The sequence below is a fragment of the Musa acuminata genome, chromosome BXJ2-11 (genome assembly GCF_036884655.1).
Source record: "Musa acuminata AAA Group cultivar baxijiao chromosome BXJ2-11, Cavendish_Baxijiao_AAA, whole genome shotgun sequence".
Lineage (NCBI taxonomy): Eukaryota > Viridiplantae > Streptophyta > Magnoliopsida > Zingiberales > Musaceae > Musa > Musa acuminata.
The window spans coordinates 29,464,492-29,489,345 of NC_088348.1; the positions used below are offsets into that span (position 1 = coordinate 29,464,492).

General features: G+C 36.6%; 3 protein-coding genes across 4 annotated transcripts; all 3 read left to right on the forward strand.

Moving 5' to 3' along the window:
- The first annotated feature begins 334 nt into the window (after positions 1–334).
- LOC135584440 (uncharacterized) lies at positions 335–7,555 on the forward strand. 2 transcript variants are annotated; one of them, XM_065133226.1, is made up of 6 exons: positions 455–836; positions 3,345–3,454; positions 3,539–3,598; positions 3,683–3,910; positions 4,935–5,658; positions 7,134–7,338. In XM_065133226.1, the coding sequence occupies exons 1-6, from the start codon at positions 602–604 to the stop codon at positions 7,199–7,201; spliced, it is 1,425 nt and encodes a 474-aa protein (XP_064989298.1). In that variant the 5' UTR covers positions 455–601; the 3' UTR covers positions 7,202–7,338. The 2 variants fall into 2 exon arrangements, with proteins under 2 accessions (XP_064989297.1, XP_064989298.1); XM_065133225.1 differs by having other exon boundaries at positions 335–836; positions 3,539–3,910; positions 7,134–7,555.
- Positions 7,556–11,267: 3,712 nt separating this feature from the next.
- LOC135626703 (sodium/hydrogen exchanger 1-like) lies at positions 11,268–20,781 on the forward strand. Its single transcript, XM_065132222.1, has 14 exons — positions 11,268–11,835; positions 11,922–12,040; positions 13,827–13,924; positions 15,994–16,053; positions 16,172–16,218; positions 16,329–16,523; positions 16,643–16,689; positions 16,884–16,950; positions 17,085–17,185; positions 17,366–17,467; positions 18,325–18,463; positions 18,541–18,603; positions 19,223–19,306; positions 20,309–20,781. Exons 1-14 carry the CDS (start codon positions 11,668–11,670, stop codon positions 20,630–20,632), a joined length of 1,614 nt encoding a protein of 537 aa, XP_064988294.1. The 5' UTR covers positions 11,268–11,667; the 3' UTR covers positions 20,633–20,781.
- A 1,591-nt stretch (positions 20,782–22,372) lies between these two features.
- Positions 22,373–23,989, forward strand: LOC135626599 (GDSL esterase/lipase At2g23540-like). Its single transcript, XM_065132026.1, has 5 exons — positions 22,373–22,701; positions 22,862–22,992; positions 23,061–23,309; positions 23,373–23,628; positions 23,713–23,989. Exons 1-5 carry the CDS (start codon positions 22,458–22,460, stop codon positions 23,934–23,936), a joined length of 1,104 nt encoding a protein of 367 aa, XP_064988098.1. The 5' UTR covers positions 22,373–22,457; the 3' UTR covers positions 23,937–23,989.
- The last annotated feature ends 865 nt before the right edge of the window (positions 23,990–24,854 follow it).

The window sequence follows — 24,854 nt, forward strand, 5'->3', positions numbered from 1 at the left end:
TTAAGTAGCCGAAGAAAATTACATAAAGATCTATTTAAAAATAAAAAAAATAGATTCTCTCTCTAAGCTTTGTGGAAAACAAGAACAAATTATTTTCCTATTTTTGACTCAAATCAAGAAAATTTAAAATCCAATCTACTATGGGGTATGGTATTCAGAAATAACAATATGAAGAGGGGTGTATTTGATAAAAAAACACAAAATATGAACTATAAAGAATGTATAAGTAAATATAAGTGATATTAGGGATTTGTGTGTAAATATCCCGAATTTATGATATTATTTTTTGATGACCGGAAGCGCATATATTCTTTTTTTTACGATACCCCCTCAGCTGCTGCCCATTTGCCTCTCTGCTGCTTCCTCCTCTGTCTCGCGCTCTCTCTCTCTCTCTCTCTCTCTTTCATTCTTCGAGCCGGTGGCGATAGAAAAGGGGAAATCCAAACCCTAACCCTAGTTCCGGTTTTTGATCTGGTTATTGTTGTTGCTGTGGTACTGGTTGGTGAAGTGTGGTGGTGGTTGATTCGGATCTGTTGCCGTGGCAACGAGAGCAATGGGTGAAAGGTGCGGAGATGGGGACTGAGGAGATCTGGGAGCGGCGATGGGGAAGGCGGGAAAGGATCAGACGGAATCGGCATTGCCGGCGTCGTCGGTCGACCGGGATGCCGGCGATGGCTACGCGAGGTTGCGCTCCGTCGGGCGGATCGTTCGGCCCCGGTGCGTCGCGGCGCTGGTTCTCGGCGCGGCGATGCTGCTCTCAGTCCTCTTCTGGTTGCCTCCCTTCTTGAGGCACCACGGGGCTCGCAGGGGCCACAGGCGAGATCCACGGTTTGCAGGTGAGAATGCGAGCGTGCGCTTTTAGATTGGATCTTTATGGATGTTCTTCGGGTGAACTGTCGGATCTTGGCTTTGGTTCTGCTTTCGATGCTTGTAATGTTTCTTTTGGCTGGTGGGACGAATCCTGATCTTGTTTTCTTGACATAACTAAGCGACAAATGATCATGGTAACGATTCAAATCTTGATCGCAACGGAATTACGTTTGTAGATCCTATGAGTTCTTCGGATGTTGCCTGAAGCTGAATGTGTTGGATGGATGTTCCTGATCTTGAACGAATCATTATTTCGTCTTTTCGTTGCTCAGGCTCGGGTGTCATTATCATTATTTCGTTTCTTGACATAAAAGTTGTTGTTGCAAAACAATGAAAATTTGATTGCAAAGTGAGGCAAGGTTGACTATCTGATTGGATTTGTTGTTGGATCTTTCGAGAAAAAAAAAATGATAATAGCCTGCTATTTGCGTGTGAGTGACAACTGATTGTGAGATTGGGAGCAGAGGGGTTGAGGTTTCTTTAGATTGACAAAACCTTATCTTTAGTTTAACGAATAAACTCTTTGTTCTTATCAAATATGTCCTCTGCACAGAAACAAGCAAGAACCTAAGACTACATTGCTGTTGCATGTCCACCATCTTCTGCTGTCTGTACTTGGTTTCATCATGCACACTCATGTTGGCTGTGGGGTGCTCATCAAATCTGTTGGGAAGAAATAATGATTTTTGGATGTGCTCAGGATGCTTTATGCATGAGCAGTGGTTTATCATTCAAGGTTTTCTGGGTACACATTTATTCATGTCCTTGCTAAGGGAAAGATTGCCAGAGAGAAAAGGATGTGGAATTTATAGAACATGTTGAGAATGGAAGTAGGTCTCATACTTTAATAAGATAGATCCGAGTTCAACTTTCAACACTTAACTATTTTAGGCAAAAATTAGAAACTATTTCCACATGAGGGAACATTGTGTTTCCTTTTTTATCATGACGAATTGGAATGATAATAAACTGCTTGCTGCATTATTAACTAGGCAAGTGCAATATATTCGAAACCTTTACATTTACTATGATATATAATTTTATAGTCAAGGAACTATCATGTGCAAAATGAAAGTTATAGTGATGATGTATGGTATGCAATCCCTTATATATGGCACACACATTATGGCTGTTGTTTGTTGATTTTCCCATGAAAAAAAAACCTACCATCCATTGCCGAACCCTTGCATATAGAGTAGATTTTAAATGTTTTGGTTCTTTATAAAGATCCATATTGGAATGAATTTAAGACATCTGAATAGTGTTAGAAATATATGAAAGGAAAAATGCGATGATGCACCATTAGGAAGTTAAGCCAACTGAAACTCCTCTAATTTAAACTAGGAAGTGCTATATGCTGTAAAGACATACTTGAAGATGTGCTTTACATTGGATATTAGGAAAATGGTAGATAGCTTATTTGTATATGTTGTGTATATGCTGAGCTACACAAAAGACAAGGAATGGCAGACCATACTGGAGTGAGCTAAACCATCAGAGATAAACACAACATACTAAGTGAGCTGAATTAAGAGGGGAACTTAACTCACCATTTGAATATTAAGCTGTTTGGTAGCAACCTATAGGCTAAGAAGGGCCAATAAAAGATCCAAGAAAATAAAGTTGAGCTTCTAGAAAGCCTTGGGGTTCTCATGGGGAGGTGTAGACTGTTTTAATAATTGTTTCCCTACAAGCCTCCTCGAAAGATGTCCTTTTTCTGAAAGAGTTTATTCCTCTTAGGTTAGGTTATCATCAACTGTGAACAATTATCCAATTGGTAAATTGATTCTTTGATTGGTACCCAATTTTGAAGACCAATTCCTTAAATTTGAATAGTCATATACTTGATTATAGAGACTCCCTTCAGATCCCGAGTGAATTGCTGAAGCTGCAAAGCTTCTTACAACTTATGTCACTTACAAAATCCTACAAAAATTTTACCTAGCAAACCCAATAACAGACTCCAAAATATTTAGGAAAATTAAGGATAAAAATACATTAGAAATGACAAAAGAATATTATCCCACCTCACGAAATCAGAGTTCAAAGGTAAGTGCACCAGTTAGATCTAAGTCAGTTGGAACCAGTGGTGTGAAAGACCTAAGAAAATCAGACTAGAAAAAGCAAAGGGATTACTTAGATTAATTATTGATGTTGGTCTCAGCTGAGCCCAATTGCAGGTCTCCATTCACATAGGCATCCCATATAATTGAAATCTGATGTAAATACTTTTGATTGCATGATAGAAGTAGAAAAAATGGTCTTAAGGCTGATTATGGTTTAAAGAAAGGCAGAAGAAAACTTTTTTACTTATACTGTGTCAGAATACCAGTGACCACCACCATAATCATGATTTATGCACTACATTGCAGTGTTGATATCTGAATATCTTAATAACTGATATCACATTTCGTGCTGCCATCATAGTCATTTTCCTTGTTTGAACTTTGAACTGACCAAGTTAATTCTTCCAGCTGATATCGTAGCAAGTTTCAAGCTTCAAAAGCCTGTGGCTGAGCTAAATGCCAACATTGTAAAACTTCAACTTGACATCTTTGAAGAAATTGGTGTTCCTAATTCTTCGGTACCTATTCTTTTACCTTTACTTTGTCTTCATCTTTATCGCCAAGGTTTAAATGTTCTTACCTATTTCTTTTACCTTGATTAGGTAGCTATTATTTCTCTGGAACCTCTTGGTGGATCAAACTGGACAAACGTTGTTTTTGGAGTATGGCCTTATCCCAAAAATTCAACCATATCATCAACTGGTCTAAGCATTCTCAGATCATCCTTTATGTCGTTGGTTATACAGCAGTCAACTCTTCACTTGACCAGATCCTTGTTTGGTAATTCATCATTATTTGAGGTGCAAAAGTTCCCTGGAGGAATCACAATTATCCCTCTACAACATGTTTTCCTTCTCCAGAAAGTGCATGTGCTTTTCAGTTTTAAATTAAACTCTCCTATTTACCAAGTCGAAAATAAATTGAGAGAACTGAAAGACCAGATGAAGTTTGGGCTTCTTCTTAATCCCAATGAGGTTTGAATTTTTCCCTTTTTCCACTTCAAGTCTAATAACTAGTTATTTTTTCTTGCACATCAGTTTTGTCCTCTTTTCCTTCTCACTGCATTGTTTGGTATCTTAAATTGATTCCTAAAACTGGCTTCTATTGCGGTAGGCATAATTAGTGGTTATTTTCTGATATTCATTGATCTAATTCCTTGCAATATCTAAGAATCCTTATGGTTACAATTCTGTGAATGAAAACAATTTTGCAGTCTAGTGCACTAACTCTTTCTTTCCATTTTCTTTATTCGCTTATTTATTAGTAGATAATCTCATACATGTATAGGGTCTGCAGGGGAGCATGTGTCTGGGTGGTTGTTCCATTACCCTGTTTTAAAAGTTAGGATTGGCTTCTTTATTGGCATTTGGCCCTACATTTGAATTTGTCATTCAAGAAACTCTAAGAAGAACTGGCCACATGGAGGGTTTAGGGATTGGCTTTTTTTATTTGTTTGCATATCCTGTTATCTATGTTTTATTCTGTGCTATATGCTATTTTGATTCATAACCTTTTGCATGTATTATTATTGATTCTTATTATGTATTTTTTTCTATAATTTAATTAGGCAAATATTTTTGCTACTCGATTGTATGTTATCCACCTACCTATCCATGTGTGATTGTGGAAACAGATGGGACCTACACAGGCCCATTGATGAGCCACTTGGCTGCATTATATAAGTCAGGTGGTTTTAGGAGAGAGAAACTATTCTGACATTTATAGCCTTCACTCTCTGCTTGACCTCATTATTTCTGCTGCATTATGAGGTGATGGCAGTAGCAACTAACAAGTATTATTTTTCTCTATTTGGTCATTTCAAAAAGAAAAATGCTTTTAAAAACACTATTTTTGAATTAGTTTTTGTGTAGAAAATTTATTAGAGAAGTTTGAACTGGATGTATCTGTGATCACATTAACGTGATAAGATGTGGGGTCCTTAAATTTTCTCCATGTATTTAGTATTCTACATACTAATTGCTGAATTTCTGGTAACAGAATCTGTATGTTAAATTGACAAATTTGGAGGGGTCAACTATTGCTCCACCAACAATTGTTCATACCTACATTGTGCTTGCTGTGGGGCATCACCAGCCTTCCTTGCCAAGGTTGAAGCAGTTGGCTCAAAACATTCAGAATTCTTCTGAAGCAAACCTTGGTTTAAATCGCACTGTATTTGGTAAAGTAAAGCAGATTCGTCTGTCTTCTTTTCTTCAACATTCTCTTACTAATGGACACAGTAATGGTTCACCAAGTCCAGCTCCAGAACCTCATCCAGTCCATCATGATCATCACCTCCATCACCACCACCACCATCATTCTCATCACCACGGCCCACATGTTGCTCATGCTCCTACAGGAAGCAATTACCAAACTCAAGCTCCTTCTGGTTGTCGATACGGTTTTTCAAGCAAGCCATATACTAAGGATCATTTAGCTCCTGCTTCTGCACCTGTTACTGGTATGAAGCAATCTGCTGCACCAGCACCAGCACCAGCCTCACAGCATTCAACTGCTCGTACAAAAACTCCACTAAGTTCTGCTGCACCTTCGAGTACCACGAAGAACTTACTTGCTCCTCATGGGAACCAAAATCCACATACTCCAGCTTCTCATATGCCTCCAGTCTCTCCTTCACCTGAAGCACAATCCCCAAGTGAAAGTTCAAGAAATAACAAGTCTCCTGACAAGGCACCACCCAATTTACTGGCATCATATTCATGTGAGTTCATTTTCCAACTCTAATGTTTATAGAGGTCTTTTAATTTGAGCCTTCAAATTAAAGCATGCTTGAACAGAACAATAGTGGGAAATAGAAGATAAAGAAACTGCATTTAAGGCTTGTTGTAGCATCATTTAGAACAATGTCATTATGCATGCCAATATATATTCAGAATACATTCTAGAATTTGAGGATGTTGTACTGTTTGATGTTGTTAGTTTATTTGTCGGATAATATTCTTTGGCATCCGTAACTTGTTATCTTGATCATGTGTGATTCAATAATAATTTTTTTCTCAACATCCATCATCTTTGTTCCATGTTGGTGTCATCATTTGTTATGTTGTTATGTCTCAGTTTATTTTCCTTAGTTATATAAGCATTTATGTTACTTTGTCACAAGTTATGCAACCATTAACTTGTGACAAGTTTTCCATATTTAAGCACAATTCTCTTTTATTTGGATAAAGTCTAATTAATTCTAGTATTGAGTTTATTTCCAGTTTAATGTGATTTATGTTAAATTGTATGCTGTATTAGATCTAATTGAGTCGACTTGTCAATTTGATTCGGAAAGCAAATATAACTGTAAGCCTTTTTTGGAAAATTAATTGTAAATAAATTATGTGGGACCCAGGGATTTCATGGCCACCCTTGAGTATTATATAGCTTTTGCACTGGTTGGAATGAGAAGAGTAGAACTTCCTGCCTTTATCAAGGTCTATCTTTACATTATCTCTCATCATTGATTTTTGCAGAATCTTAGTCCCCTAATTTTTATTTCCATAATAGGTAATAATGTTTGTTGAGGGAGTGTATATCATATTTGCTATTGTTGGTTGTGAATATTATTACAGAAGCATGTATAGCAATACTAAATCTTGTTGTGTTTGATTGTTGAAAGTGGAAGTCCTGAAATTCTCTGACACTGTATGGTTATATATATAAAGTTGATTTTTGGATATAGATCGCAGTGAGTAACAATGAGCTAAACGGGTCATTATTGTACGTTGTAATTAATAGATCTAAGTATGTCTGACTATGAAAATTACTTTTATACATGTGATAGTTGACACCTCTTGACTGTTCTGATAAGAAAATACTAGCATAAACTTAAAACTAGGGAAATGACATGTTGAGCAGACTTATACTATTCTTCCTATATAAAGGGTCATCAGAATGCTAGTTTAGTAGGTTGAGGCCTTTGTGTCAGAATACTAGTTCAGCATATCCAAATATGATTAGCTTACTGAATCTAGTATTTTATTAAATGCATTGTGGGGCATGGGGGTATATCTTGTTAGTCCTTTTCTGAATAAATAACTGTTTTGCCTTTTATGTTAATACCATTTTTTCATCAGTAAGTGTCGTACTGTTTTGGATAGTGTAACTCCATTAAAACCGGCGCATCTGACATGTAAATTTTGGTTGCCTGCCTCTTCACAAGAAACTGATAACATCGATGTATCCATGCAGCTTCCGTTTCAGGGAAGATTTCTCTGAATTGGGTTGGCGCAATACTCTTTGTATTGGTGGGTTTGTAGCAAAGAAGGGGAGAAAAATATATTTGTTTCTTGGTGTAGATCAGCAAGCTTATAGAAAGCGGGACAAAGTTGTTCCCCCCCTCGTGCCACAAGAGACCAAAGAAAGGCTCGCATCAGATGCAAACGCAAATGGTGCATGCAGGGTGTCAAGTTTAATACATGTACATATGATGGATGAGGTAGGCTGCAATCGTGTTTTCGGGTCAAAGCCACAGAAGTGGCAGGCCATTGTTACATAGTGCTTGGTGATACTTACTGCTCTCCAATAAATAAAGTGAAAGAAAATATATGTTATCCTTAGACACGAGCAACATTTGCTGCCACATAATTCGGAAAGATTTTTCTCTTTGCTTCCGTGATGATCTACTTTTGCTTCAGTTCTCAAATACTTGATTACATATAATAGGTTGGCAAATCTGTTGAGAGAAAAAACCATTTACATGAAAAATACATTCTACACTTGGATTATTTGCACTTCTTGTAAGCAAACTATTTCATATGTATACAAAAAAATCTAATCTGAGAAATGATTCATATGTATACAACTCTTGTTACTTATGGTACATGTTCTTTTGTTGGATCAGTGTTCTTCCATCTAAACTATCATACATGTCGATAACCGATGATGAGGACGTAGATTGAAGGGATAAATAAGCTTGACATCTTCTGCATATTGATCCCTTAAAAGTTCAAAAGAAGGATAGTCTAGACGTAATATGCATCTTAATGTCGATCTGTGAAACAGAATAGAAGACAAATCAATATTAAATGATAGTGGATGCAATGATGTAGAAATTGGAATGATAAAAGGAATTACACTAACCTAACTTAGTAGACACACATTCTCAAGACCGTCACGTAAATTATGGGAGCCTCAAATGAAAAGACGAAAGATTCCATACTCACTACTTCTGGCATCATGTCTTGTCGCTGGACCTTCCTAAAAAATATAAACAAATCGTTCTTCCTGCGACAGATGGGTTGTAATAAATTTTCATTGTTTTTTTTGGGTGAGAGAATCTGACGAGTCACGGATGAATTAAGTTTGCAATTATAAAAATAAAATATTCAATCATATACTATAATAACATCGATTTTATTGATGAAAGATATAACACGTAATAATACATATATAAACGGTACAAAAACGAGAGACAAAAAGGATAATTTTATCGTCCTCCTCTATTATCGACATAAATATAGAACGACGTTGAAAAAGGAAAGTGGGACAGAGCGGTGCAGCACCAATGTAGATGTCTCTTTCCTTTTCCTCTTTATCATTGATATTCAAATCGACATCGATAAGATCGATCACCATTAAAACAGTTACCCACGGTGTCATATCATTCATATATATGTTGTCACATGTTATATTTTCTATCAATAAGACTAATAACTTAAGTTGAAATAAGGTTAAATATTTTTATTTTCATAATTTTAAAAATTTTAATATAATTTTTTTAAAATCTAAAAATTGAGATACAAATGACGTTTAATCTGAGATGTCTCCTAGTTATGTTATCGCTTTCGATGTGATCTAATCAAGACATTAATCTTTGCTGCCCTCTCCATGTAAAAATAAAACACATGCATGAATGCAAGAAGGTAATGGTTATAACGTATTAAGTTTTGATAGGGAATGTATGATTAATTGCCTCACAATGAATCATATTCTTATTTATAAAAGATGTGTTGTTAATATACACCGAAGGTTTAGAGCAGTCTTCGATTATTTTTTTTTACTTTTACATAAAATAATTTATTGAAATAATCTATTAATGATTTTGCCAACAGAAAGATATTTTAATAATTAATTATAGTGGATTTATTTTATTTGATTATAAATATTGTTATAATTATTGGATATATATATATATATATATATATATTCTCTTCGGCAAGTTTCAAACCATTGGATGAATCCAAAACCATGGCCTTTGTTGAATGTAAATTATTTTATTAAATGTCATTCAGCTATGGATAATAAGGTTAAGTTTCTAAATCTAAGCATGATTGTAATTAATTAAATCAAATTAAATTTATGGTGGTTCAAATTAGAACGCATTGAGTCTAATTGATTGTTACTAAGATATCATTGCTATTAAGATAGATATATTTTTTTTCTAAGAATAAATGATGGCGACAAGATTGCAACTTATAATTTTAAGATATACTATTAAAGTCCTTACTAATTGACATCTTTCCTATTATTAGTTTATATGATATAATAGTATATAATACCATCTTTGAATTCCTTACAATGTACACAATTCTCTCTCTCTCTCTCTCTCTCCCTTCGAAAATGGTATGCTATATATATATATATATCTTGTTGCACCTCCTAAGATAGAGGTATAGTAATCAGCCATGGAGACCAAATCATTGCTATCCGTCCAAACACTCAATTTCCTTACATACTCTTTCCTCCATTTTGTACAAAGCTTACCGACCAAGATCTAAGAATCTTGGCAAAGCTCATAAAGTTCATTTGTGATGTCTCCTGAAACCTATCAAAAACTGTTGTAGGGTAAAGTTTTCGATCGTTTATGTTGAATTGAATCATCAGCACTGATAAGTAAACACAGAAATAAAGGTTATGTTGCCTTCCTCTTATGATGATGGGTTGATGATTCTATTCTTTTCTGTTCATGTGTTGCCTACTTGAAGTTGATTAGATGACTGCTCAAAGAAGATTGTCAAATAATAAATCTGGCTAGAGAAAAAGAAAATATAATTTATGAATAATGTAATAATAGTTATTAGAATCAAACTCATCATCCACTCTGTCAGGTTTTTATCCCTCAATAATAAATAAAAAATATCAATATTCAATTAAGTCTCCAATAATATGATATTACAGATTTAATAATTTAATTCTAAAAATTATATGTGAGGTTAAAAATATAAAATATATGACTATGTTATTATCAAACTAATTTTTTTATGATATTGTAAAACAAAAGGATAAAATCTAATCGAATATGTTGAGAGAGATAAGAGAATAATGAATATAATATCAGAATAATAACAAAAAAAAATTACAAATATATTTAATTATAAATAAAAATTGAGACTATTTTAGTCGTTTTATGAATCCAACCATCTCAATCGTACGCGTGACATGCGGGTCCCGCACTGTACGTGGGCGCATGTGATTCCGCAGGACTCGTCCGTTTCCCATCACCGAATCCAGGAGCGGATCTCTTACGGAATCTATAAAGAGGATTCCACCCCTTGCCGTGGCGACGAATCTTGTCGTGCCGTGTCGGCTCCGACTTGGGTTGTCGTCCAACGCCTGGCAATGCCGCAGTCACAGAGGTCAAAAAGGCGAGACCAGCATGGCCAAGCGGGCGGACTCGACGGTGACTTCGACTCGTACGCACTTGGATGAGCCAACGTAGTAATGATCCAAATCATAATTGTGTTCCTTCTCCTCTCTCTCTCTCTCTCTCTCTCTCTCTCTGTCATCAAAACACCACCGTGTGTTTGGTGTGAGCCGAAATGCCGGTCACTGTTGGCCGGTAATGCCTCCCAGCTATTGATCCAGCGAGCGTCGCTCATACCTTACCCGACACCACTACGTTGTTCTTCGTGATAGTTGACTGAAATAATATTTCTTTTTCTTTTTCTTTAACATTAAAATATCAATATAAATTAAAAATATAATTTTATATAATTAAAAAAGTTAAAATAATATATCAAAATACTAAAAATAACTAATTATAAATATATAATATATAATTAAACCTAAAATCTGCATATCAAAGTGCCTAAGGAGTATAGTACAGTCTAGTGCATAATTATAAATATATAATATATAATTTTAGCGTAAGCTTCCGCATAGGAACAAATATACGGACGTCAGCACGCGAAGTCTCGAAGCTATTTATGCCGACAGGCGACAGCACACTCGGTCACGCGTTGTCGCTTGTGCGACATCAGTTCTCCGCTACACCGCTAATACAGCAAACACCTTTTCTTATAGCCACTAAAACGTAACACGCAGGTGCGTAGGCTCACCGTCCCCCTTTGGGCCCCAGTGCAATGCGTGCCTTTATATTGCCATGACTGCGAGCCAGAGAAGGTAGGAGAAGACGAGAAGGCTAGCGAGTGACCGAGGCGAGGGAAGCGGGATCCTCATGGACGTCTGAGTTCGCTCTGCGATCCCGATGTCGCCCTCGATCCACTTGAATTCCCCTGCTCTCGTCCTTTTCATGGAACCCTAGTTGTTGCTTGCACTCCCCGCGACGTCTCCGCAAAGAAAGCCGGCTCTTTTTTGTCTCTCGCCTCTCCGATTCTCACGAAGGAAGGCTTGTTTCTTCCCGATTCAGGCACCTAGCTTCGACATTTGTGAGCTGAGACCCTGCCATGGACTCGTGGGAGACGTGAACCGCCCGGCTTGCCCCTGTCTTTCTCGACTCCGGCGGCATTCTGTTGTGATTTGCTCGGTTTCTGGTAGGGCAGGCATGGTGTTCGACTTGGTGGCGCCACTGGGGATGGCGGCGGCCACGTCCGACCACACTTCGGTAGTGTCGATCAACCTCTTCGTGGCGCTGCTTTGCGGCTGCATTGTGATCGGCCACCTCCTCGAGGAGAACCGTTGGATGAACGAGTCCATCACCGCCCTCATCATCGTGGGTCTATCGAGCCCCTTCCTAGTGGTAATATTTGTGCGGGTTCGCAGGGAATTGTGTTCGAATCGGTGTTTCTGTTATTGCAGGGATTGTGCACGGGGATTGTCATCTTGCTGACGACCAAGGGGAAGAGCTCTCACGTCCTAGTCTTCAGTGAGGACCTCTTTTTCATTTATCTTCTCCCACCGATAATTTTCAATGCCGGGTAATTTTCCTTGAGTGCTCCAAATTTATAACATAGTACAATATCAGTGAGACTTGTTGACAATCTTCTTGCTCTGTTAGCTGTTGCCTAGTCGTTTTAGTTCCTTTGCTCTGGATATGTGCATCGTTATTGTTTAATGGGCCTATTGTGACTTGGTATCCCCCGCCATATTTAACGTTGTATCATATGCAAGCTTGATGCTTGAATTTTTATTCTAGAAGTTGAATTCTTGTCAGCTGTGTTGACAATGGCCCTTGGTTCTGTGATTATGAGTTGATATGCCTTCTAAAAGCATAATAGAGTGTCGAAACTAGCTGTCATGCACTCAAACTTGTAACTCAAGACAATAGACAGTATTAACAATTGAGATTCTACCATTTTCTGTGGTAGACTTCAGAAGGAAGGACATTTTATGTTTCTGTTGATAGATATTAGAGGTGGTAAGTAAAATATATGCTAATGCCATCTTGTGGAACTTAATCTAAAGGAACCAGTCAAAAATAAATATCTATAGTATATACTATATTCAGAGGTGCACGCATGTCTATACTCCATCTTGTACTGCGAGTGGGTATGTATGCATATATTCTTTAAAGACATAAATATATTTGCTTGAGTAAAGGATGCTTACCATTTACATGAACAGTGTAGGATGGAAATTTAGCAACCATGTGGTCGATGAATCGTCAATTCTAATGCGTCATCACAAGCTTGACATTATATTCTAGCAATATTATTTGTTCGCTCTGGGTGATCCAGTGATCTATTGAAATCCTTGCTCAAACTTATTAGTAGTTGACCTTGTAGCTGTTGGCCTTTTAGAAAGTAGACTTCTGCTACAGAAGCATCGGTTGATGCTTTTGCCTATCAAGGTTTTGGATGCCAACAGAAATTGTTGTCAATTCATTTTTTATTGGTAAAGTATAATTTTTTACAATATCTGTTATCTGAATGTCTATACTTTTGCCTATCAAGGTTGCAGATGCCAACAGAAATTGTTGTCCGTTCATTTTTTATTGGTAAAGTGTAACTAGAAATCCAGCAACTTTTTACAATATCTGTCATCCGAATGTTGCTTAAAATTGAAGAGGTAATTAAAGAAAATATTTTCTTGTGTGATGATTATTTGCTGAGATGTATACATACATATGAAGAAATTTAATTGATCTGAAGACTTCAAGCAGTTGATAAATCCTCAAAGGAAGCTAACATAAAAGCAGTAGCTTCCAAAGGAAATTTCGTCACCCATACCTATTGCTTCCTCACCTGATAAACTTTATGAAATGATTGTGTATTTAGGTAAAAGTTAGTTAACTGTACAAAAATGTCCCATGTGGTAAAGGCCACCTCAACTTAAAGCTACCTTACAAACAATGAAGATGCCTTGCAATTACTATCAACTAGAATTAAAATAATTTGGAACACGTCTCCTCTACCTGGAAGCATATAAGTTCTTTTTGAGATTTGATTTCCTAACAGAACCATTATGTTGAAGTCCATTTTAGTTATATGTGCATCCTTGTTGAGTAAATGAGCATCACTAATCACCAGGGTAATAAGGGGCTTAGGGAAATCTTTATTTGAATGCCTACATTGCATACATAATAAATAAATGTAAGCTTCCTCTTTCCTTCGTAGGAAAGAGCTTCTTTTACGAGAGCATTCTCAGATCATGTTACTGTTTCCTTTTCCTTCATATCTGATTACCTGGTTACCTGCATCCAACTTAACTTTTACAGTGATAATCTTTTGATTTATGGTGATGTTCAGCTTTCTTTTTCACCAGGTTCCAGGTAAAAAAGAAACAGTTTTTCCGTAACTTTATGACAATCATGCTGTTTGGTGCAGTTGGAACATTGATTTCCTTTTTCATAATTTCTTTCGGTAAGTCCTTTTTCTTATGCATGCAATATTCTTTTTATAGAACTCCCAAAAGAATTTTAGGCACATTTTAGCCGAGAACTCTTCTCTTATGAAAATATCAAACGACGGAAGATAATTCTTTTAACAACTTGCATTCTTTAAATTTATGTTACCTATTTAAGTGATTCATAAATTGAAAATTTCCTGCTTTGGGCACAATTTAAGCCACTTGATGAATATCTCACTCAAGGTGGCACTTAGTCCTGTGCTAGTTTGGTTGTGACATACAGGATGATTATTGTGTATTTAAGTGCAGTACAAAATCATGAAAATTATTTTGGAGACAAACTATTGTGGTAGAATATTCAAGTCATCATTATTGCTTTTCAGAAAGTTAGGTTTTATGCGCACAAGAAAGGTTACATTACTACTGAAATGGATCCCTGCCATTTACTTCCAAAAAGAGTCTCAAACCAGTTAAACAATGGTGTACAGAATAGGATAAGTTAGGTACATCACTGCTGCTGGGTATTTCTAATGGTTTGTCATGCAATGAAGCATACGTGAGTACATCACACAATAGTAATAGCATGAAAACCAGGCATGTTTAGTAGGATTCTTTGTTATTAAAAAATGTTGCTATGTCCTGGGTCTCTCAGGGTCTACTGAAGCTTTAAAACCCCTTGGTTAAGTCCCCCTAGAGGCTGGGCAGGGCCTCTAGAGTTATACACCCTGCCTACTTTCAGTGAGGATTCATCATCCGCCTGCTACCTGAGACCATTCTGATGATGCTTCTTGCAAATATGAACCTAACGCTTATAGGGCTCAAATTACAGTGAGCCAAGATCAAAGCATAACAGGGTGGGGAGCCTATGGGATTTCGTGGCAGCACATATGGGCTATGGACCCTAGCTGGCAACTCCTAGAGCTGGGCCAGACATAACTTGGGTCTGGGACCATCACTTGTTTCCCCATAAGGCATGGAACATCAATGAAATGACTATAACAGCTTGTATCCATGTTCGAACAGACTTGGTGATGCTTTCATGGTTGAAAGGGAGGTCTGATATAAAAAATTGATTAATATTTCAATGTGATTCCTGATTTAGAGCAGTTTGATTCCAATTTGAAAAAGGCATCCTTCATCTATTTTAAAGACTGTAGGGGTAAAGTTGTCAACATTAAGGTTTTTAAATCTCAGTCACCAGTTTTGATAAATCCACCAGACTGATATGTCACCAGTATGCCATGTGGTATTCTGACCCATACTACCACATATGGTCAGATGCTGGTATTTAGTCGGGTCAGTATTTGAATTCATGGTCAACATCAGTTCTAGTGGTCCGAGGACTTGACTGAGGTCAGAATCAACAAGAGGGCAACACCAAGAAGGAAACTTACTATTATTTTCTATGTATTTTCATCATTATTTTTAGTCGACATTTTGGAAAGTCTCTAGAATCCTATTTTGACCCCAATTGGTGTTCAAGAGCCATGGTTAGAAAAAATATTTGCTACTAGGACCTGTGTTTTGAGAGTCCTGGAGGTCTCTTATGGTGGGATTTTGTGGGATGATGAAACTAACTTTTCTCACACAACTCCTATATATATGAGAGCAGTATGAGTCTAGAGGCCTAGTCAACAAATTTTTTTATTTAATTCATCAGTATTTACTTTAATTGTCTTGGTTTGTCCTTCGATAATCTGTAGATGCTAGCTTCAGGGATGCTTCTGACCCTCAAATTAGCGAAGTCCTTGTCAGAAGGGGCCAATCCTCTATGCTAACAAATCTTAAAACTCTGAACTGATCAATGGTGAACAAATATTTTCTTCGTTAATAGTTAAGGCATTGGTAAATGTGAATGATGAGCTTTAGTTCTTACTCATAGATGCGGAAAAGCTGAGGTCTGAACTACTGACATGATTAATTTGGTCATATTTAATGCACAGATTTTAGCAGTTAGACAATAGTTCCTGTTCACAAAAATCCTGAGTTCTCATGTAAAACTTTTAGTGGTTTTGGAAACAGTTCTTTTCTTTTTCTTCTAGAATTATATGTTAATATTTCTCAATTTTGATGCTGAATACAGGAGCCATTGCATTGTTCAGAAAAATGGATATTGGTTCACTAGACATAGGAGATTTTCTCGGTAAAATCTCTTATTTAGCTTATTTTATTCTCTTATCTTTATGATACATTACACTGTATGTTTATATTTGGTACTATTCCTCATTATTTGAGTTTGGTCTGTCCTTCTGTTCCCACAGCAATAGGGGCAATATTCTCAGCAACAGATTCTGTCTGTACCCTGCAGGTTTCAATTCTTTTCTTGGGAGTCGTGCCTTCTCTAGTTTGTGACAGTAACAAATATATATATTTTATTTATTCAAGTAGTTACTCAGGACACTTTAACTTCAATGACAGGTTCTTAATCAGGATGAAACACCTTTGCTGTATAGCTTGGTTTTTGGTGAAGGTGTGGTGAATGATGCCACATCAGTTGTCCTTTTCAACGCAATCCAAAATTTTGATCTTGTTCATATTGATGCTATTATAGTGTTCAAGTTTTTGTCAAACTTTTGTTATCTGTTTATCACCAGCACTTTCCTTGGAGCATTTGTAAGTTCCTTTCACTTACACTATTTGGTACTAGTTTATAGAAGATATGCTGTTTCCATTCCTCCACTTGCAGATGCATTAGGCTTGATTGCTGAAGATAATTATGCTACTACTTGCAGAGTGGCTTGCTAAGTGCGTACATCATCAAGAAATTGTATTTTGGGAGGTTGTTATACATGTCAACTTCAATATATCCTCTTTTTTTACTATTACCTCAAAGTTCTTTGTATAATTATGCTTTCCTTTTTGAACTTCTGTTATCTTTATTTTAGCTGTGAAATCTCCTTATTCTACATTTGGAAGGAGAATTGAGTTGGTTTTCCATGAATCAAATTTTTGATACATCCTTCCTAACTTCAGGCACTCCACTGATCGTGAAGTTGCACTAATGATTCTCATGGCGTACCTATCATATATGCTGGCTGAAGTGAGATTCTAATCTAGCTGCATGAAAAAGTTTCAGAATCAATAGTTTCTTCTGAAAACTTATTCCGCTGAATCCTGGGTATGTTAGGTACACAATGATTTGAAAATGTTCTGAAGAATTTGTTTGTTTTGCAGTTGTTAGATTTAAGTGGCATTCTCACAGTATTCTTCTGTGGCATAGTAATGTCACACTACACCTGGCATAATGTGACAGAGAGCTCAAGAGTTACTACCAAGTATGTTTCTACCTTCACTAAAATCTCAAGCTAGGAACTGCTGCTGCTTGTTAAATTTTAGTGAACCTCTGTGATGTATTCGAGTTGTTCTGTCCCTTTTTCCCTTCTTCTCTTTTCCTACTTGTTCCTATCTATTTCCTTCTAAAATATTCTTCTTTCCTCGACTTCCTAAATTCACAGGCATTCCTTCGCAACATTGTCATTTATTGCTGAGACTTTCTTGTTCCTTTATGTTGGAATGGATGCATTGGACATCGAAAAGTGGAAGTTCGTCAGTGGCAGGTAAAATATTCCTGTTGTGCATATAGTTGACTGTGAACTTTATCTTTTTATCCTGTATATGGACTAGTTTTTTACGGCATCAGTGTTACTGTAGTTGGTATTTTTCAAAGCAATGAGGACATCTACTTCAGAAGATTCTTGCATGGTATTTTACTAATGATATGGCACTTGTTACACACTGCTGTTTTGACCGAGTCTCAAATTGTTTGGTCATGGAGTTTATGGGCTGATTTGTTGTTATTTCACACAAGAAACACAAACTTCAAGCAGTTTAAGTATCAATCAACTTATATATTCAATCAGTTCAGATTCCATTTGCAGTTATATGATATTTCGAGGGTCAAATATGTGATTATAAGTTTTACTCTGAAAATGAAAGTGATCGCACTTGTAATTCGTTGATAACAAGAGTAAGGTTGAATCGAATATATGTTTTGGGAAGTATCCATCTGTTTCCATTTCAATTTTGTGCATTAGCAGTGAAATTCTGAGTTTTAATTTTGTCCACCATGAAGTTTAGATCATTGTAGTTACTATAGAAACATTTACATGTGCTGCCACTTGTTTCAATATAAAGACTGTAAAACATTTACATTAGCCAATTTAGATGTATTTATCATGAGTAACAACATAGATTCTCATGCTAGATATACAGTTCTCCTTGGGCTATTTGGCAGGCATGAGTTGCACATAGTTACTAGTGAAATTCTTTTTCTCTGTTCTTTACTTTCATAAAGAGAACCTATCATATCAGAAAATCTGATAATAGAATTATTCCTAGTAAAAAACTTTCCCTTCCTCATATTGAATTGTGTATTTTGACTTTTCTGCTCATATTATTAATTGCACCTTTGCAGCCCTGGAAAATCAGTTGGTGTTAGCTCAATTCTCATTGGCTTGGTTCTAATTGGAAGAGCTGCTTTTGTTTTCCCACTGTCCTTCTTATCCAACTTGACAAAGAAGTCTCCTGATGAGAAAATCATCTTTAAGCAACAAGTGAGTTTCATAATTTGAGACTATCATATTTCTCCTGCACCACTTTGTTAATATGTATATAAAATTTTGTTTGACAGATCACGATATGGTGGGCAGGTCTTATGAGAGGTGCTGTTTCAATGGCACTTGCTTACAATCAGGTTAATATATGTCATATATTTAAAATTTTGCTTTTACTTTTCGAGTTTACGTAAGGTGATTATTCCTGTGCACTGTCTCTACACATTTCATTAATATAGTTCCATGAGATCATATGATGCTTCAGCTAGGTGCATTTGATTCTCATTGGCCTTTTTGTGTTCGAATGTTCAAAGCAAAGAAGAAACTTGTGCTTGTCTGAATATAGCAAGGGAATAAAATGTTATCTTTCTGAGCCAACCCTCAATCATGGAGTTCAAATTTACATAACCATGAATTTGATGTCTTCACTGTTTCATGCAATTTACTTGGAAATAGATACTTTTCGCAAATGAGTCTTTTGTAGATAATATGCACATTAATCAGATCGAATAATGTATGTTGCCAAAATTGCAACTCAGAAAATTTTGAATTTCTTCATTGATGAATGGTCTAATAACTTAAAAGTCTTCATCACTGGAAGTTCTCTATAGAACTTCTGTTGGTTGTTATGGTCTTGGGTGACCTTTTTTTCTCTTATAGCCACTTATCTAAATAGTTTAAAGATTAGATTTACCTTGCATTCTTTCTTTTGATCTTTACTATGGGAAAATAACATGTCGTAAAGATTAAAATTTGCAGTTTGCGAGATCTGGCCATACACAATTGCGAGGGAATGCGATAATGATCACCAGCACAATAACAGTTGTTCTCTTTAGCACTGTGGTAAGACATCCCTTCCCAACCGAAATGCATGATATTAATTTTTTACCACATTTTCATCACTTCCTAACTTGAGTTGTTGATATCTTGCTAAAATCATGTAACATATAAAAACTCTTCAAACATATTTTGTAAATTCTCATATATTTTTTTTAATATTAAATTGCATGATTATCATCATGTGGAGTATTCCAGGCTTTCTGCTTCCGGTAATATTTCTGTTATAACACTTGTTAGTTTGATGATGTCTTCTATGGTCGTAATGTAGTTAAGTAGTTACCTAAAAAGTATTCCATAATTAAACGGCTTGGCTGTTTGCCCCAAAAAATGAAATAATTAAAGCATACCAGTGCTGCTTTTGTTGGGGTACTTTGTTGTGTCAATTGCAATATCAAACCTTTTATTAATCTAGTCTTCTACATGCATAAACCAATCACTATAGATTAATAAAGACAACATAACAATAAACACAATGGTTAATGTGGAAATCTAGGGATAACTACAGGACACTATGATTGCAGACACTTATCTATTCTCATGCATATTTACATAGAAATGACTTAGTCTGAGAAACACCGTCTCTTCCCTAAAACCAAAATATTGCAGTTCTTGAGAAATTTTCCAAGGGTTGCAAGATACACTCCACTACTCCAGTAAAATCAAACAATGAACAAATTTTATAGCAAAAGTTTCCTGTGCATTTATATTTTGACATGTTATGTGACTCCAGTGCCACTTTTAAACTGGAAGTAGAAATCAAAATGAAATTTTAAAGGCCTTATTTAATTTTAGTACATTTTGTGTTTGCTTATAGTTTTATTAAGCTATGATGGTAACTGGTATTGGATCCTGTAGATTATTGGCCTAGCCAATTTGTGAATCATTAGTAAATTATTTCTTCATATTTAAATTGATATCTCTCTGGTAGCTAGATGCAACATTCTTGTATTTCTCTCTTTTTTTCTTTGCCAAATTCCTGATTTTTGTCATCAAATGCTACCTCAGGTGTTTGGATTGATGACAAAGCCTCTCGTGAGGCTTCTATTGCCTCATAGCGCAAAGCATCTTAGCAGTATATTATCTGAGCCATCAACTCCCAAAGCCCTGTCATGTCCACTTCTTGAAAACAGGCATGGATCAGAGGGTGAAATGGGAGGCCAGCTCATACCTCGACCAACTAGACTGGGAATGCTCCTGAGCAAGCCAACTCACACGGTTCATCACTATTGGCGCAAGTTTGACGATGCATTTATGCGTCCAATGTTTGGTGGGCGAGGTTTCGTTCCTTTTGTGCCTGGTTCACCAATTGAACAAGACCTTCATGAATGACAATAGCCCGCAAAGGAAATGGAGAAAAATAAAATAAAAGTAGACAATGGAAAGAAAACAGCGACGAAAATAGTTTCATTGTACATATGGGTATGGATACTCTTTAAATCTTGGACTTTGTTGATCTTAATGTTGGATTGCTGTGTACATATTTTCTTCTCATCATTTGATTGGTATGCTTAGAGTCATATTGCTATCAGTTCATCGAAGGGCTTCTTGGTTTTCGTGGTATGGAGTGACTTTGTGTTTTACTTGCCTAAAGATGTGAGGTTGGATGTCGTCTGTTATATTGTAAATCTGTTGGAAAGTACTTCATTAATGGTTACTTCTTCATTATGTCTATTTTATTTTGTACTTGGGATTGTTTCTTTTGAAACAAAGCTTTATTTTGATTAATCTACTCCATTATGAAAAGATTCTCAATAGATGATTTGGTGTATTCATAAATATTCAACTTTTTATCTATCGTTCTTTCAATCCTTGCCGTATTCAAAAATTTTTATTTCTCTTATTTAAATTATTTTGTACTATATTAAGCTAGATTTTGTTGTGTGCTTTCTGATGGTAGCGGAAAAAATCATTTCGATGTTAAAAAAAAAATGATAATATAACATCTTAGCTATGCAAAAATGATATAATCTTTCTCTCTTGAAAAGTTTGCTTTTAATCTAATTTCATTTTTACAAAAACTGTCTATGAAAACGATCTAAAACCTGCATGTTCTCTCTCTCTCTCTCTCTCTCTCTCTCTCATTCTAGCTTTATTGTCTTCATACAATATGCACAATATGTTGCTTTCCATCCTTCTCTTTCACGTAGATGTGTTAGCCTAATCCCAACAAATTTGAACAAGGAATTTTTTATCTCTTGATATGGTTGGGTTGGGTTTGGGTTGGTAAGTATATGTTTAAACAATTGTTTCATTTCAAAGATCTCACTTCAATCTTCTTTCCCTAAAGAACAAAAGAAGAGTTATCTTAGCCTAACAAGCCCTAATTGACCTTATGGGATGGATCTCACTTGAACCTCTTTAATGTCTTTACTCCCATCTCTTGTGCTGGTGCATGTATTTGGAGAGATGTAATCAGTAGGATATCTTATACCAAAATATAAACATTGCACATAATTACAATTTTAATCAGCAATCTATCACTTGATCAGGTCATTCCAATGTCAACCAAAAATACCAAAAAAAACTTATAGTTAATTAAAGAGAATATTCATCAGCAAATAAGTATAAGCTATTGTCTCTCATTGCTTCTCCATCACTTTGTGAAAACCTCCCATACTTGCCTTGTTAGATTTCATGGTTTGCAAGGCATCCAATTGACTCTTCCCCCACGATGACTGGAGAGGCTCATCTGCTGTACCTGCACATTTGAATCCCAACATCGTTTAGTTGGTGGTGTAAGGTAAGAAAAGATTGCTGCAGCAGCAAATCAATCCTCCATCTCTCTCATTCACATGATTTGGAGGACTGTCTTATCTTCTTCAACATAATTACTTGTACCTTCACCTAACTCATACCTAAATCTCCAGTAGTCCAAAGCTTTGATGTAACTTCTGATGTCAACACATTCAAACTCTTTGACACCTTTGCTGCTTTCCCAAAGTGTCAGGCACAAGCCATGCGACAAGTACTTCAAGCGTTAAGTGTGGATGAACCACCATCTCTCAACACCAACAACAGCTACTCCCCCCTTCCAAGCAAGATCCATTGTGTCAAACCAATTCATGCTTCTTAAAACCCAAGCTATGTGTGTGTGTGTGTGTGTGAGAGAGAGAGAGAGAGAGAGAGAGAGAGGGAGGAGAAGCTTAGGGCATCAATGGCTATGAAGTTGGCCTCGGTGGTTGTGGTGCTTTGCACCACCATTGCAGCTGTTTGTGGAGGTGATGAGGGAATGAAAGCCTCTTTTGTGTTCGGAGACTCTCTTGTGGATGCCGGCAACAACAACTATCTGCCGTCGCTGTCGAAGGCCGACATTCGACCAAACGGCATAGATTTCTCGGCCTCCGGTGGACAGCCCACCGGCCGGTACACCAACGGCAGGACCATTGCAGACATCATCGGTGAGCTCCTTCTCTCTTCTTGAAATGAGACTCTGTTCTTCATTAGCAAGTGAACAGTAGTAGTAGCGAAATCACATCATCACTCTGTTCATGAAATCTCAGCAACATCACGAGCACATATTTCTTTTGTGTTTCTCGAAGCTCACAGAACTTGTTGCAGGAGAATTACTTGGTCAAGAAAACTACGCACAGCCATTTTTGGCCCCCAACACAACAGGAAGAGTCATACTGAACGGAGTGAACTATGCTTCTGGAGGAGGAGGGATTCTGAATGGAACAGGAAAAATCTTTGTACGTTCTCTCCTAATTACGTAGCATTATATATGCAGGGTTTGATCCTTAACCTAAGACCGGCACAGGTTAACAGGCTTGGAATGGACGTTCAACTCGACTACTTCAACATCACCCGGCAACAGTTGGACGGATTACTGGGGAAGGCTGAAGCAAAAGAGTTCTTGATGAAGAAATCCATCTTCTCGATCACCATAGGATCCAATGACTTCCTAAACAACTACCTTCTACCCGTCGTCTCCGCCGGAGAAAGAGCCACCGAGACACCGGACTCTTTCATCGACAGCCTCATCATCAGCTTCCGCAGCCAACTCACGGTGAGCTCATCGACCCTCTCACATGTATACACTTCATGTCCTCCTCACGTCGCTCCATGGCAGAGACTCTACTCCCTCGACGCACGAAAGGTGGTGGTCGCCAACGTCGGGCCTATAGGATGCATTCCTTACCAGAAGACGATCAACAAAGTCAAGGACGCGGAGTGCGTTGGCTTACCAAACCAGCTTGCGGTGCAGTACAATTCGCAGCTGAGGGACATGCTTACAGAACTCAATGACAACCTTCCCGGCGCCAAGTTCGTCCTCGCCAATGTATATGACTTGGTGATGGAGTTGCTCACAAACCATCGATCCCACGGTAAGATTTCGATCTGCTAATCCTCTTTAGGACAAGAATTACTGTATCTGAACTGCATGTGGGGGCATCAAATCATGGATGCAGGCTTCAGAACAACAAGCTACGCTTGTTGTGGCGACGGAGGGCAGTATCAGGGGATCATTCCTTGTGGGCCGACCTCCACCATGTGTGATGATCGATCGGAGTATGTGTTTTGGGATCCGTATCATCCGAGCGAGGCTGCGAATCTTTTCTTTGCTAAGTATATTGTCGATGGGGATACGAGGTATGTATCTCCCATTAATCTCAGACAACTTTTGGAGCTGTGACATTCTTGTAATGTGAGGAAAACGATCAAATGTTAAGTACGGATCACTTGAAATAGATTTGCTCTATCAAACATACTTGAGGAACTTTTTATTTTATTTTATTTATTTATTATTGCAAAAGGGGAATTAAAAAGCTTTACTAATGAGTGTGAATTAAAATAAAAAAAACTCAGATATGAATTCATCCAAAGACTAAGAAATTTTTTTATCATAATTTGAGTGGCCAATCGATTAACTATTCATACAATCATTCATAAAAGATATATTCTTTAATAATATTGGAAATTTGTCATATTGAATTTTTTATCAAATAAAAAAGCTAAAGAATTTTATTGATCTTGAAATAAAATATTAAAATAATAAATAATCAATTGATTCTAAATAAGTATTATAAAAGGCAGGTAGCTTTTTCTCACATATTCCCAACATAATACCATTGCCTTTGGAATAATTGTCACATACATCAATTGTCAACCCTTAACAAGGGAAGAGCCAAACGATTGTTGAAGAAGCAGAGAGTTTTATCTTTTATTAGATATCAAATCAGAAAATATATATCAATATTTAAAAAGATAGGCTTAAGATTAATAGCAGAGAGAAAATAGTAGTGGAAGGAGAAGCCATCAAGCCTAACTATATTTACCATGCATGGATAATTACAAGGATTATGATTTGAACCAAGATAGAATCAATATGATTAAAATACTATGAATTATGTTTAAAAATCATTGAAACCAACTTGTGTTTTTAAATTATTATAATAGAAACATAATAAAAACCGATGCGGAAACAAAATAACGTACGCCATTGTTGTCAACAAATTTTGTAGAGGTTTCTTCTTAAACTTTAACATTTTTTGACTCAAAACTCTTGCTTTAGATGATGTAGGAAACCCTTTCGCTTCAAAGATGATTGAGC